General features: G+C 39.9%; 1 protein-coding gene across 2 annotated transcripts in view; it reads right to left on the reverse strand.

The window, feature by feature from the left end:
• DGKQ (diacylglycerol kinase theta) overlaps positions 1-12,420 on the reverse strand; it is a 91,668-nt gene that overhangs the window by 15,041 nt on the left and 64,207 nt on the right. For both annotated transcript variants that reach the window (XM_085043276.1, XM_085043277.1), the window contains exons 16-19: positions 5,130-5,281; positions 3,624-3,772; positions 2,848-3,029; positions 1,287-1,387 (exon numbers count right to left, since the gene is read on the reverse strand). In XM_085043276.1, coding sequence (XP_084899402.1) covers positions 1,287-1,387; positions 2,848-3,029; positions 3,624-3,772; positions 5,130-5,281 — 584 coding nt within the window. The remainder of the gene's footprint in view (positions 1-1,286; positions 1,388-2,847; positions 3,030-3,623; positions 3,773-5,129; positions 5,282-12,420) is intronic.

Genomic DNA, 12,420 nt, shown 5'->3' on the forward strand with positions numbered 1-12,420 from the left:
AAAAAAAAAAAAAAGGGCTTACCCACAAGCCCTTCAAGTCACCCTGCAAGAATGACACCAAGACATTGTACACTGCACTACGAATGCTGCACATTGGGAAGTGACTGACTGAGATGAAGATTACAGGGATGAAAAGCACACAGGGCAATAGCAATGAAACTATATCCCTTAAATGCAGTGGCAAAAAGAAGAGGATGCCTCTGTTGAAATGTTGCAGCTTTGCAAACACAGGGTAGTATATTTTGAAGAAAGAATTAACATAACCCTTACATTATATTAACTACAGAAGTCCATTCTAGAAAAATTTCATATACTAGAATGGGCACTGCCATACACTAACTTATTGCCTGACTTTACTGCCTTTGATGCTTTTAATCCAGTGTATTGAAAATGCAAACCATTGCCCAATAGTAACTTATGTGCCAGGCACCACCAATGTTTACATCAACAGCTGTATTGCTCTGTTTTAAGAAAAACACCATGAGCAATGCCTGTAATGATAGACAGAACACTACAAGATAGGTCAGATTACACATCATTACACTCATAACTGGTCAGAGAATATTTTTACTAGTTACTATTTGAACACTGCATAGTTGTAACTGGCTGTAACTCTGGCAATGAGGAGACAATTTAGAAGGCATTTAATCACAAGTGCAGGGCAAAGCAAACAAAACCAGTTTCTACAAGGAATTGCTGGTTAGATGTGATTTCTTTCGCTCATCAATTTCAGTGAATATGGGAAGGAAAAAAAGTCCCATTATTGGTTGATGTGTGTGCCAGAGAGGAGGAAGGTGCCTCTCAACACATTTTTAGTAACATTCTCACTTGAGATACATAGAGTTTTTTAATCCTTAATACCAGCATGCAGGTGCTACCCCAGCACTAAGCAGAAGTGGAAAAGGTACAGAAGAAGTTCTGAACACTTCTGAGCACTTCTGAACAGTGCTTATTGCTCATGTAGCAGCACTACCCTCATTCCTGCTAAAGGCTTCCAATCTCTTGAGATTTCATTAACTCAACAAAGCAGTTATTGGCAAACTACGAATACTGAATAACAAGGACATGGCTTGCAAAAACTGATTTGGTGCTCTCTCATGGTAGAGGAAAAAAACCCCAAACCAAACCCAAACCGACAAAACACAGTGACTTCCTGGATAACTTAGTTCCTCCTTGTCCCAGCTCTGCCACAAGCAATGTTAGTCTGTGGACACCTGAAGCATTTAAGATTACCAACTGTAGTATAAACTGGAAGTAATGCAATACCACAGAATTAACCTTCATACCTGCTATTAAATTTCCCTGGTTCTTCTTCTCTAGCATGATGAAAGTCCAAGCTCAACTCTGCGTCAATGCCAAGACCACAGTAATTGTTCATCTGTACAATCTGACCAAAAGGGAAAAAAAAAGGTATGATTTCCTGCTTACATTTACAAATGAAAAATGAAGAAGTTCCAAAGCTTTTCAACAAAAGCAAGCTTGGCAGATGATTCTTCCAAGTCACTTGTATCTTGACAGATTTGAGAAAACATTTTCCAGAAACACCGCACTAAAAATAAAGCTGTATGAACAACTGTTGATATGTGTAATCATTATTTCCAAAGTATCAGAAACTTCAAAATTTAACCTTAATTAAAAGTAACAAGCATAATAAGGCAAAAATAAAAACAAATGCAGAAATAAAACCAACTCAACCTCTCAAAGCGATTCTATGTAGTAACTTCACAAACTGCTGAAGATTAATGCCACTATTATTTTTGGCATCAGCCATGGATTTTTATTACATCATTGGGAAGACACTCTTACTTACTTTGGAAGGTGACCAATGAAGAACTTGAATGAAGAACTTGACTTCACCTACTCATCTGCATTTTAGCTAGCTCCCTATATGCCAATCTCAAGTTTCTACAGATTTCGACCATTGCTTCCATTAATTCTTACTCTGCATGCCAGTCCATTCCATAGCTCTTTTACCGTAGTCCTTACTCTCCCATCCTCCACCTCTTACAAGCAGATTAGGCACCCAGGGAAAATTAGCCCATGTCTCCACCAAGTCAAAAATAGCTGGAACCTGAGCATCTTAAATCCTCCAACTGACTCATAATGCCTAGGATTTTCCAGTGACCAGACTAAAATCTTGGACAATTGCTACCACTGTTACAATTTCCTACTTTATTTTGCAAGCTCCGTGTCCAATTTCTTCCTTTTGTCTAAAAACAGACAAAACCAGGATTCACATAAAGCTCTGAAGTCACCATCTACAATCAACATTTTTATTTTCCTAAACATAAACACGTTATTATGAACCAATGGACCGTGACTTTCACTCAAAAAAAAATACAAATAATAGATGGCACATATACAGACATACTTTTGTCATCTTACGGCAGTAAGATGACAAAAGCATTTACTTCCTATATTTGCTAGCAACTCCTAGTAATTTCTTAAACTATGAAAGGAAAGATGAGAGTACCTTTTGGGGAAGGGAGTGTTTTTTGGTTGACACTACAGTTTTACAAGTGTTTTGGAAAGTGTTTTGGCATTCCTTCCAAAGCCTTTTCTTATCTGAGAAATAATTTTCTTTCCAACTGAAGCAATTAGGAATGCCATTGCCATGTGAATCTTTTCATTAATCCTCGATCAGACACAAAACATGCTCTGCAGTCAACCAGCCCTGCCAAAACTGAAACACTAGATTCAGACATGTGCTGTATTCACTAAGGAACAGTAAGATCCATGTGCAAAGACAAGTGAGCAGTAAAAATTAAATGTTAATACCCATCATCTTTGTGATTTTCACTAGAACAACAGTTCCTAAGAATCACACCCACATGGTGCTCAGCTCACCTTGGGAGGCTCAGGTTCTGCAATGCCATTTTCTGCACCGTCAGCTGGCTCTTCTGCATCCAAAAGGATAGTCCAGCGATCCATAAGAACATCATCCGCCTCATCCACAGAAACCAGAATGGAGTATGGGTCCTCCCCACTGTAGCCAGCTCCCCAGCGCAAGACCCTCCCCAAGTCATTACCTGGGCAACAGTGAAGAACACCAAAACATGGCTGTGTTTCGTAATCAGTGCATCAGCCCTGTTTTACAAACCACATTGCATTAAGGGTCTCCAAACAAGTCACAGAATTACTTTGTTTGGAAGGAAGAGTTAAGTAGCACAAAAAAAGAAAAAAATCTAAATTTTGTTGTGTCTGCACATGTGCTTACTATTGCATACAGACACACTGTCTCATCTGGAACATTTTCACAAAAAGTGGTAAAAAAACCTTTTATGGAGTTGAGACATCAGGGAGCAATTGAGTTTTCTGTTTTACAGCAATGGCTGATGAACCTGTGGTTGTCAGGAGGAGGATATTTTGGCCTTGCAACTCTGCCCACTCACGCACACCCATATCAACACTCCTAATGCTTGTTTGTCCTAATGCTGTTTATCAGAAAGCATGACTGACACTTCCTTGAAAAGCTGATATTGCAGTTTGCTTTCCAGCATAAACCAGAACTGAATCTCATGGCATCTTGGCTGCAAAACTGAGTCCTGTGTCAGATAGATAAGAGATGAAACCTTCTGGAGGACTTCTGCCCTCAGAACAATGGTTCTTGCTGTGATTCTCACCTGTTCCTAAAGGTAAGATGGCAACTGAGGGCTCTGAGCACACCAGCTTGTGCCTGATCTCCTCAAGTGCACCAAGGACCCAGCCAACGGTGCCATCCCCTCCGCAAACCAGCACTCGGAAAGAGGGCACCTTGGAGAACGTGTGAAACCTCCATTGCAAAACAAAGCACAGGGGAAAAGAAATGTTACAATGGAATACAGGAAATGCAAAGTCCCGATATGCTATTTAAAATAACGCAGTATTGTTTGATTTCTGCCCATGCACACCTTTACTATCAGCTTCTGGATCAACTTCAACAAAGTGAATGAAAAAATATGAAGTTTTCTATAATGATTTTAAAAAGAGTGAAACACATATTCCTCTGAGATTCTTCACAGACAGAGTTAAATGGTTAATCACTTCCTTTTTCAAGGGCACAGAGACCTAACTAGTCCTAATTTCAATGTGAACATCTGTAACTCTCTAAATCCTAGTGGAGATGTTGATTAGTGGTGGTGTTTTTGTACTTAGTCATAGGAATGACAGTACATTTTCTTCTTCAAAGTACTGTTTTCCTGGTGATGCTTACCTTTTGTGGCTTTTCATCCTACATACCAAGATATCATGCAAAAGAATGGTTATTTCCCATTGCACAAGAAGCAATGAGAACAAGTGGGAGCATTTTGACATAAGGCTACAGAAAGATTCCAAAGCCAAAACAAAATGAACTAGTTACTGAAGTTGCAGCTTGAAGTGCAGTAGAAATACAATAGAATTATACAGTTCTGACAGAAAAATTAGTTTGTGTAGCTTGTTTATCTTGCCTCCTACATAAGCTGCATTTTTCCAAAAAAGCTTTTGTTCCGAAGATCTTGTCATGACAAGTTTTTTATTAAAGCAGTGCTGAAGGAATGAGGAATATGCTACAACCATTGCTTTCAGTTTTATGAAGCTGTATCAAAGTGGGGTTGATTAAATCAAGTCATCAGTTCCTGCCTTCCTACAAGCACATTATGTTCTGTTCCTTGTAGAAATGTTGCAGCTGTGATCAGGCAGGCCCTGTTAATTCTTCAACTGTGGCCAAGTTTCAAGAGTCAAGAAAGAATATTTTATTATACTTCCCTTGTAGTTCCCATGAAACAAAAGAAGAAATAAAAACAAAAATCCACCCTCACTGGGAAATGTGACATTTCTCTTTCCATCTCCATTCAAACAGAAAACTTTTTTATTTTTAATAATTACTAAATATGTGCTATTGTAAAGTGCATATGATTTTCCCAGGGCCAGACTCTGCTAGGTTTGACAGAGATATATACATCAAGAACTACTCTATTCTCTTTTCTTTAGAGAACCTCAAAGTTTAAATCTCTTCTCACAGTAAGTCAGAAGGAAATGGTCCACTGCCCTCGTCTTCGGGCACAGAAAAGAAAAATTTACATCTTCAAAATAAGTGAAATCTAATCCACCCTTTTAAAAAAGGAGAAAACAATGTAAATTGAAACAAAAATTAAAACATGATGGCTTACCCCGGCAGTGGGCCCCCATTGGTAAGTTCAAAGACTTGATGGGGGTTTAACAGCTTTCTAAAACTGTACAGCAGATCCCGACCTTTTAGACCACCACTTTTTGGATTCACAAATACAAGAAGTGGGCAACAATTCCGTGGTATCTTGGAAGCCTGAAAGAAATCAAGAAAAAGATTAGTCAATGCCATGAAAAGGCAGGAAAATTACTACTGCGTCTCAGAAATATTACCTGATGTTTCCTGATGCTCAGTAAAAGAAATCCAGATTCTATAAATAAAAAGATTCAATGTCCAGACAATGGACAGGTTAGCTGCTGATCTTTCTTCCCTAGGAACTGAAGGCTCCTTAACTCATTCCAAATACACATTTGAGCCTAACATTAGAAACAAAGGCATTGTAAGTAGCTCTTCCTACACATTTTCAGTAAACAGTCTAGGCCAAAGAACAGTGTGAGGGATAAGAGTGCTATACAATTAAAACAGTTTCCTTGAAAAGTCAGAGCTTCTCCCCAAACCAGTTGAAAAATTTTTGTTTAGTTTTGTGATTGTCTTAGAATGCATGTCAATTTACAGGGACAAAACATAAAAATGAAAATGTTCGGGGCAGACACTGGTGTACCTCCCCTGTAAAATAAGAGGCTGAAAGCTTTGTTTAAAAATATGTAAGTAAAGCCTTTACATTATGAGGATTTACTCAGGGGTGCCAGTATCTTACAACCCAATGCTTCTCAAAGCCTCCAGAAACCACAGAAAAGGAAGCCACTGGACATGGCAGAGGTGAAATTTCCCAGGGCAGTCCATGGACTGCATTGAAACAATACCTGCAGTCTTACTGAAGGTCGAAAGTTCCAGCCAACAGAAGCACCCCCTTGGGACTGGTTTTCAGCCAGTTTGCCACCCCAAAAATTGTTCTGTAATTTGTAAGTAGTTCTAGAAATATCAGAAGACACCAGCACACCTTCCATCCATCCTGCCACAGAGCTGGGGTGCAGGTACATGCCAGAAAAGTCCATTGGACAACTTCAACAAGTGCACTTCGGAACAGAAATATCTGCCATAGTCCCTAAGTTGTGGTAATTCTTATTTACAAATTGGACAGCATTCAGGGAACAGCAATTTGTCACGCAGCTGACCGGATGGATTCAGGGAACAGAACAACAGTGCTAAATATAAGTCAATTTAGACAAGAATGATTCAGGGGGCGGTGAGGCAGCAGCATGACCACAGCGTGCAAGCATGTGGAGAGATACCAACAGCTACAGACGGGAAGAGACTGCACCCAGAGAGCCTTTCAGCTGTGGCCTGTGAGCTACCATCAGAGACCATGTTCTTAGGTGAACAACAGAGAAATCAGGTCAAATCAATGAATTAAACTTGTGGGGATGCAAAATGGGAGTCTGACATTGAGATACCCCAGACCTGTAAGCTGATTTAGGCACTTAAAAACAAATGATTGCTTGGGTCTTCACAGTACTTGAGAGATTTCCTCTAATTTTCTGTTCTTAGAAGAGCTGGGTGCTAATCCTCTGCAAGTCACACCCTGCCAGATGTGTCAAGATTCTGACAAACACATAAAAATCTTTCTCCTCTAACACTGCCTGCATGAGACATGCTCTCTGCCATCCAGTGAGACTTGTTTCTTGTCAAAGAGAAAACACAGAGAAGTGGAACACTAAGCAGGTATGAAGGCTGGTGAAGCAGGCACATGCTGCCCCTTCTTTACTCATCCTTCAGATTCTACCAGAGACATTCAGTTTAAAAATATATCTGTTTTTCTGTACAAAAAAAAAAAAAAAGCCAAACAAGGGCTGTTTTGGGGAACAAAGAGCCAAAAGAACCTCAACATTTTATTTTACTGGAAAGGTTCCACTGCTGAGAAAACAAGTAGGTTGGTGAGAAAGAGGCTGGAAAGCTGTGCACACAGCTCTCTCCAAAGGAACCACCCTCATGCTAAACTGACAACTGAGGTCAAAACACCTTTTGCCTCTACATTCATGCCTAACTGAAAAGGGGGAAACAATTACTCAAAGCATAGCCAACACATAATAAGGGTAATGTATTCATTTCTGTTAAGTACATGGAAAGGATATTTGTAGGCAGCAAAGGAAGTCTATGGAAAATAATGCATGCCACTGTCACAAAGATTCCTTGAGTATTAAGTCAACAACTCAAGGATCCACACATCTCAAAGAGACAAGTGCATTTCCTCTCCTTGAGCAATTCCAAGCATTAACAAAAGAGTAAGCAGAGCTCTATTTTTTTCAGAAGTAAAGGCCATCTTGCTACTCCATCAGTTTCTGCACCATCAGCTGCCATATCCCACTTAGAACAGTCCTTTGATAATCACAGAATCATCCAGGTTGGAAGACAGCTTTAAGATCATTGAATATAGCCAACCAACCAACACTGCCACTGTAATGCCTAAACCACTCAACCACATCACCAGCACCAGTTCCACATGCTTCTTAAACACCTCCTGGGATGAAGGCTCCACCACCTCCCTGGGCAACCTTTTCCAATGCCTGATCACCCTAACAGTCAAAATCTTTTTTTCTAACAATGAATCTGCACCTCCCGTCTCAGTTTAAGGCCATTTCCTCTTGTCCTTTCCCTGCAGGCACGGCAGGAAAGCCTGACCCCACCTCACTGCACCCTCCTTTCAGGGAGCTGTAGAGAGCCATGGGGTCACCCCATAGCCTCCTCTTCTGGAGACTAAACAACCCCAGCTCCCTCAGCCATTTCTCAGAAGGCATGTTTTCTAGTTCTTTCATGAGCCTTGTTTCCTTCTCTGGATAACACCCCAGCACCTCAATGTCCTTTGTAAATTGAGGGGCCCAGAACTGGACACAGAGCTCGAGGTGTGGCCTCACCAGTGCCAAGCACATGGGAACAATCACTGCCCTGGTCCTGCTGGCCACACAGTTGCTGATACAGGCCAGGATGCCATTTGCCTTCTTGGCCACCTGGGCACACTCTTGGCTTACGTCCAGCCAGATGTCAACAAGCACCCCCCAGGTCCTTTTCTGCTGAGCAGCTTTTCAGACACTGCCCCCAGTCTCTGGTGCTGTAGGGGGTTAAATCCCACAAGCAACAGAAGGCAGAGCAGCTCTGAAAGGAAATATCACATCCCATGGGGTAACAGAGCAAACTGTTCCCTTTCAGCACTCTTTGTCCAGCTTCTACTCTGCCCTACCCACTCTCCTATCCACTTCCCATTTCTTCATCTTCAAAGCTTTTTCATATCTAAATTTAATGTCCAGCCATTTCAATTTTATGAACAATAGTGGCAACCCAAAACCTCAGGCTTGGTATAACGCTTGGAAACCTGTGGGGTTTAAAAAAAGGAGGTTAACAGGATAATAAAAAGAAAAAAAAATGAAGTTCTGTAGCTCAAAGTAAACAAAAACTTCTTCAAAAAAGAGTAAGAGCAAAAAACCCAGCCCAACACTTAAGTCTAAAAAATACATTACTTGAATGTAGCAAGAATATTTCATTATCTTCTCTTCTTTAGGAAATCAGTTTCTAAAAATACTGGTTTGGGACATTTAGAAGTGACATGCTGAACACATGTTTTATATTACTTGCTTTTACAGGCACATACTAATGCACTGGGTTTAAAACCAAGTAACTAAAATAATTCAAAAGCAACTTAAGGGAATCACAATTATTTTTGAGACGTGGTACACTCTAGAGCATTCGAAAGCACAGCTGTGTTTTGTAAAGTTGTCTGAGATCTTACCCAAGTAAACATAAATTGTTGCAAATATGTATTCACAGTTTCTACAAAATTGCCAACTAAATTTCTTGTCAAGTGTCAATATTGTACCAAAAACCCCCAAATCAGTTAAACATATACCCTGAATGCTACTAAGATTCACAAGCAGCTGTGGCAAATACCTGGAGCTAATAAACTATCTGTATATAGTGTAAACTGAACAGTCCTACTACTCAAACCCACCTTTGTTCAAGTATCTCTTAATGTAAATTCCTAACTATACTCATTCAGTAATAGATGCACTTATGCAGAATAGGAATAATTACTAGAGAAAGTGCTTATCTTTACAGTGACCTTGCATCCCATCATGACTCTTTGTTAAGCTTAAAGCTGTAAGAAACACTGCTAAATCCCCAGATAAAGGCCAACTTCTAAGAAAACAATTGTTTTTTGGAAGGCATTAAAAACTCTTGACAGTTTGTACAGTAGAGCAGGGCTGCTTGCTGTGCTTTCTCAAGAGCACACTCTGTTACAATTACAAACAGCCACAAGAGTAGCACCCTTATGCTGCGCAATTTTTTCAAATTCCTTAATAAAGCGCCACTGGGGACAAACAAGTGAGTTTGTTACTGGGCAGAAGAGAGTATTTGACTCACAGCCCGAGGACTCCCTTCCCCCTTCAGCCCTGGCTTCAGTGCTGTGCTTGAGGAGTGAAATCTGCAGAGGGGTTTTGTGTTGGCTGGCATTCAGGAAGGAATTTATTGCTCCTTTCTTAGAGACAGCTGAAGGAGGCTTCGTGATTTAGACACTCTTGACAGTCACTGTGAATTGCTTAATTTGTCAGGAGTAGTACAACATGGCTTTAGACTGGGGCACGATGTTTATTATCCATGCTAATCCCCTTTCCATTGAGTGCACTGTGTAATCACATCTCATAACAAAGCAGAACAAGGCATTCTGTGCCACCAGCCCACCAGTGTGACAACCACAGCACATCTTCCCTGGTGCTGGGCTGTCTTCAGGAACTGCAGCTACCTCTGACAAGATTCAATATTTGCAAGCAGCTGCCAGCAGCATTTTCCATGTGCAAAGACTCATAATGCCCCAAGCACAAAATTTCTCCACCCTGGCCTGAAAGGACTCATTTTCTGATGAGTAATTATAGGCAAGGTGTCACAACACAACTGGAACGGCAGCTGCATCAACCCACAAGCCTTGTCTTTATTTTTTGGCATATTGCAGAAATGGAAGAATCATAGAATTATTGAAGTTGGAAAAGACCTGTAACATAATCGAGTCCAACCTTTGACTGAACACCACCCTGTTGACTAGACCACTGCACTAAGTGCCATGTCCAGTCACTTCTTGAACACCTCCAAGGATTGGTGACTCCACCACCTCCCTGGGCAGTCTATTCCAATGCTTGACAACCCTTTCACAAGGGTGAAAAGGGTGAGAAGTAATCACTCATGCTGTTTTTGCTAAAAGGCTCATTTAACTATGATGCTTTTAAGATGTAAATATTTGTGTGAGGATTTAGTGGAATGAATGAAATGGAAAGTTTCATCTCTTTGGGAAACTTCTACATCCTTTTCTGCTACTCTTAAGAAATCTAAACACAGAGTATCAGAGGGCACTCCACTAGTAAAAGGCATTAGTGATAAAGCCACAAAAACCTGTGCTGGTATTGGCCTCATACAATTCTCTGCTGACTTCCTTGCTTGCCAGTGCTGCAAAAGAAGTTCTGGTAAATTAGCTCTGAATTGAAAGGTTCAGTCCTGCAATGTCTTTCACCTTGACATGATACCAATGAGTGAAACCAAATTGTCCATGCAGTTCCTTACACACAGCAGCTAAACAGCTTTATAAAATACTGTAAGTTTTTTTGACCCTTCAGTGAAGAGAGTATTTTCATTTATTTGAATACTGTGAAATTAAAAGTGTTTGATTAAATTCTTAAAGGTCTGAAATAGCAAAACAGATCAACACATCTGATAACAATAACTGCTTGACTTTCTAACAAGCAGCTTATGCAAACTGATTCTGCACTCAAACTTTTCAGTAATGGTAATAAAAGGGTGAATTGCTTCGGGTAGACCTGAGCATGACAGACTAGAGCTGTGCCTCCTCCTTAGATGGTATGTCAGATGCAGAGTAAACAAATTTCACCTCAGAAAAATAAGACTATGACTAGCAACCTGCTAACCACCAATACTTCTGTGCTTTTATCAGTTTTTAATAAGGGCTATTTTGGTTTGATGGTTTTTCATTTGTTGGTTGGTTGGTTTCTTCTTCAATTTAATTGGCAATTAGGAAAAATCATTAGCCCTTTATTCCAAATTTCTTTGTATTTCACTCACAAAAGGAATATCAAACATGGTGTAAATTTAGTATTGTGTCAGTTCCTGTGTATTTCCTGGTATTGTATTTAAATCATCACCCATATAAACAAAGACTATCACAGGCTAAAATGATAGCCTGGGTTGGAAAGTACCTCAGGAGGTCATCTAGTCGAATTGCTACCCGAAGACAGTAATCAACCATTAGTTTACCCTGGGCAATTAGTGAATGGTATAAGCTGGGTGGCCAAATAATATTTAAAAAAAACACTTGGAAATATCATTTAGATTAACGCTTGGCTTCTTTTGGTGAGATGACAAAATATAAACAACACATGCTAAAATGGAAACACAGTGTTTGTGCCCATGTACAGCCCCTCTCTCCTTACGTATTGGAAATTAATACCTAGTAGTCCCCCAACCTGGAGTTTCTAAAAAATATCTTCCATCAGATAACAGATGGCAATATCCACATTATTCTGGCATCAAGAACTCCTCTTCAAACATGTCCAGAGTAAGAAAAACAGACATATGTAATCAACAGAGTGGAGTATGTTCCACTTCATACAGCAGACATCAAATGTAGGCTCTAACACATTTGCCTAAAAAACAAAGAAAACAAGTATCCAAAAAGGAGAAAGCTTTCTCTTTCTCCTAACAGGCATTCTGAAACCTAGTTTGGACAAGGGGAGCCTTGATTTCTAAGGACTTCACAAAACATTATTCCTATGCATGCATAAGGACAAGGCTATCACTTTTTTTGGAAGGGGTATAGCTTTTGATTTTGCCAGTTGCATGTAAGCACAACCACTATTATCTGCTCATATAGAAACCATAATTTTGCCTTCAGAAAGCCCTGACAAGTATAGGACTCATTTTTAAACAGTGAAAGCAGGTATGTAAGTAAGCAACTATGGCTACTGAACTTGAGACCCTCCTATCTAAAACTGTTTCATAATTACTTCTAATTACACAATTTAAAAAAGTTTTTGGGCTTCCATGAAGTTCCAAGAAGCTAAACCAAGACCTTGACTTCACTTGCCATGATGCAATTCCAGAAAGATAGTAACTGCAAGATACACAACACCTCAGCAGAAGGTAACTACAGCAACACTTTTTTTGACAAAACTTATATAATCCTGGTTAAAAATATCACTTCACTCAGTTAATAATTTTCCTCTTCTCACCTTGACTCTACTTTATTAACATGAAACCTGCTATTAAACCAACTGATTCAT

Source organism: Lichenostomus cassidix, chromosome Z, assembly GCF_008360975.1.
Source record: "Lichenostomus cassidix isolate B80296 chromosome Z, HeHo_3.0, whole genome shotgun sequence".
Lineage (NCBI taxonomy): Eukaryota > Metazoa > Chordata > Aves > Passeriformes > Meliphagidae > Lichenostomus > Lichenostomus cassidix.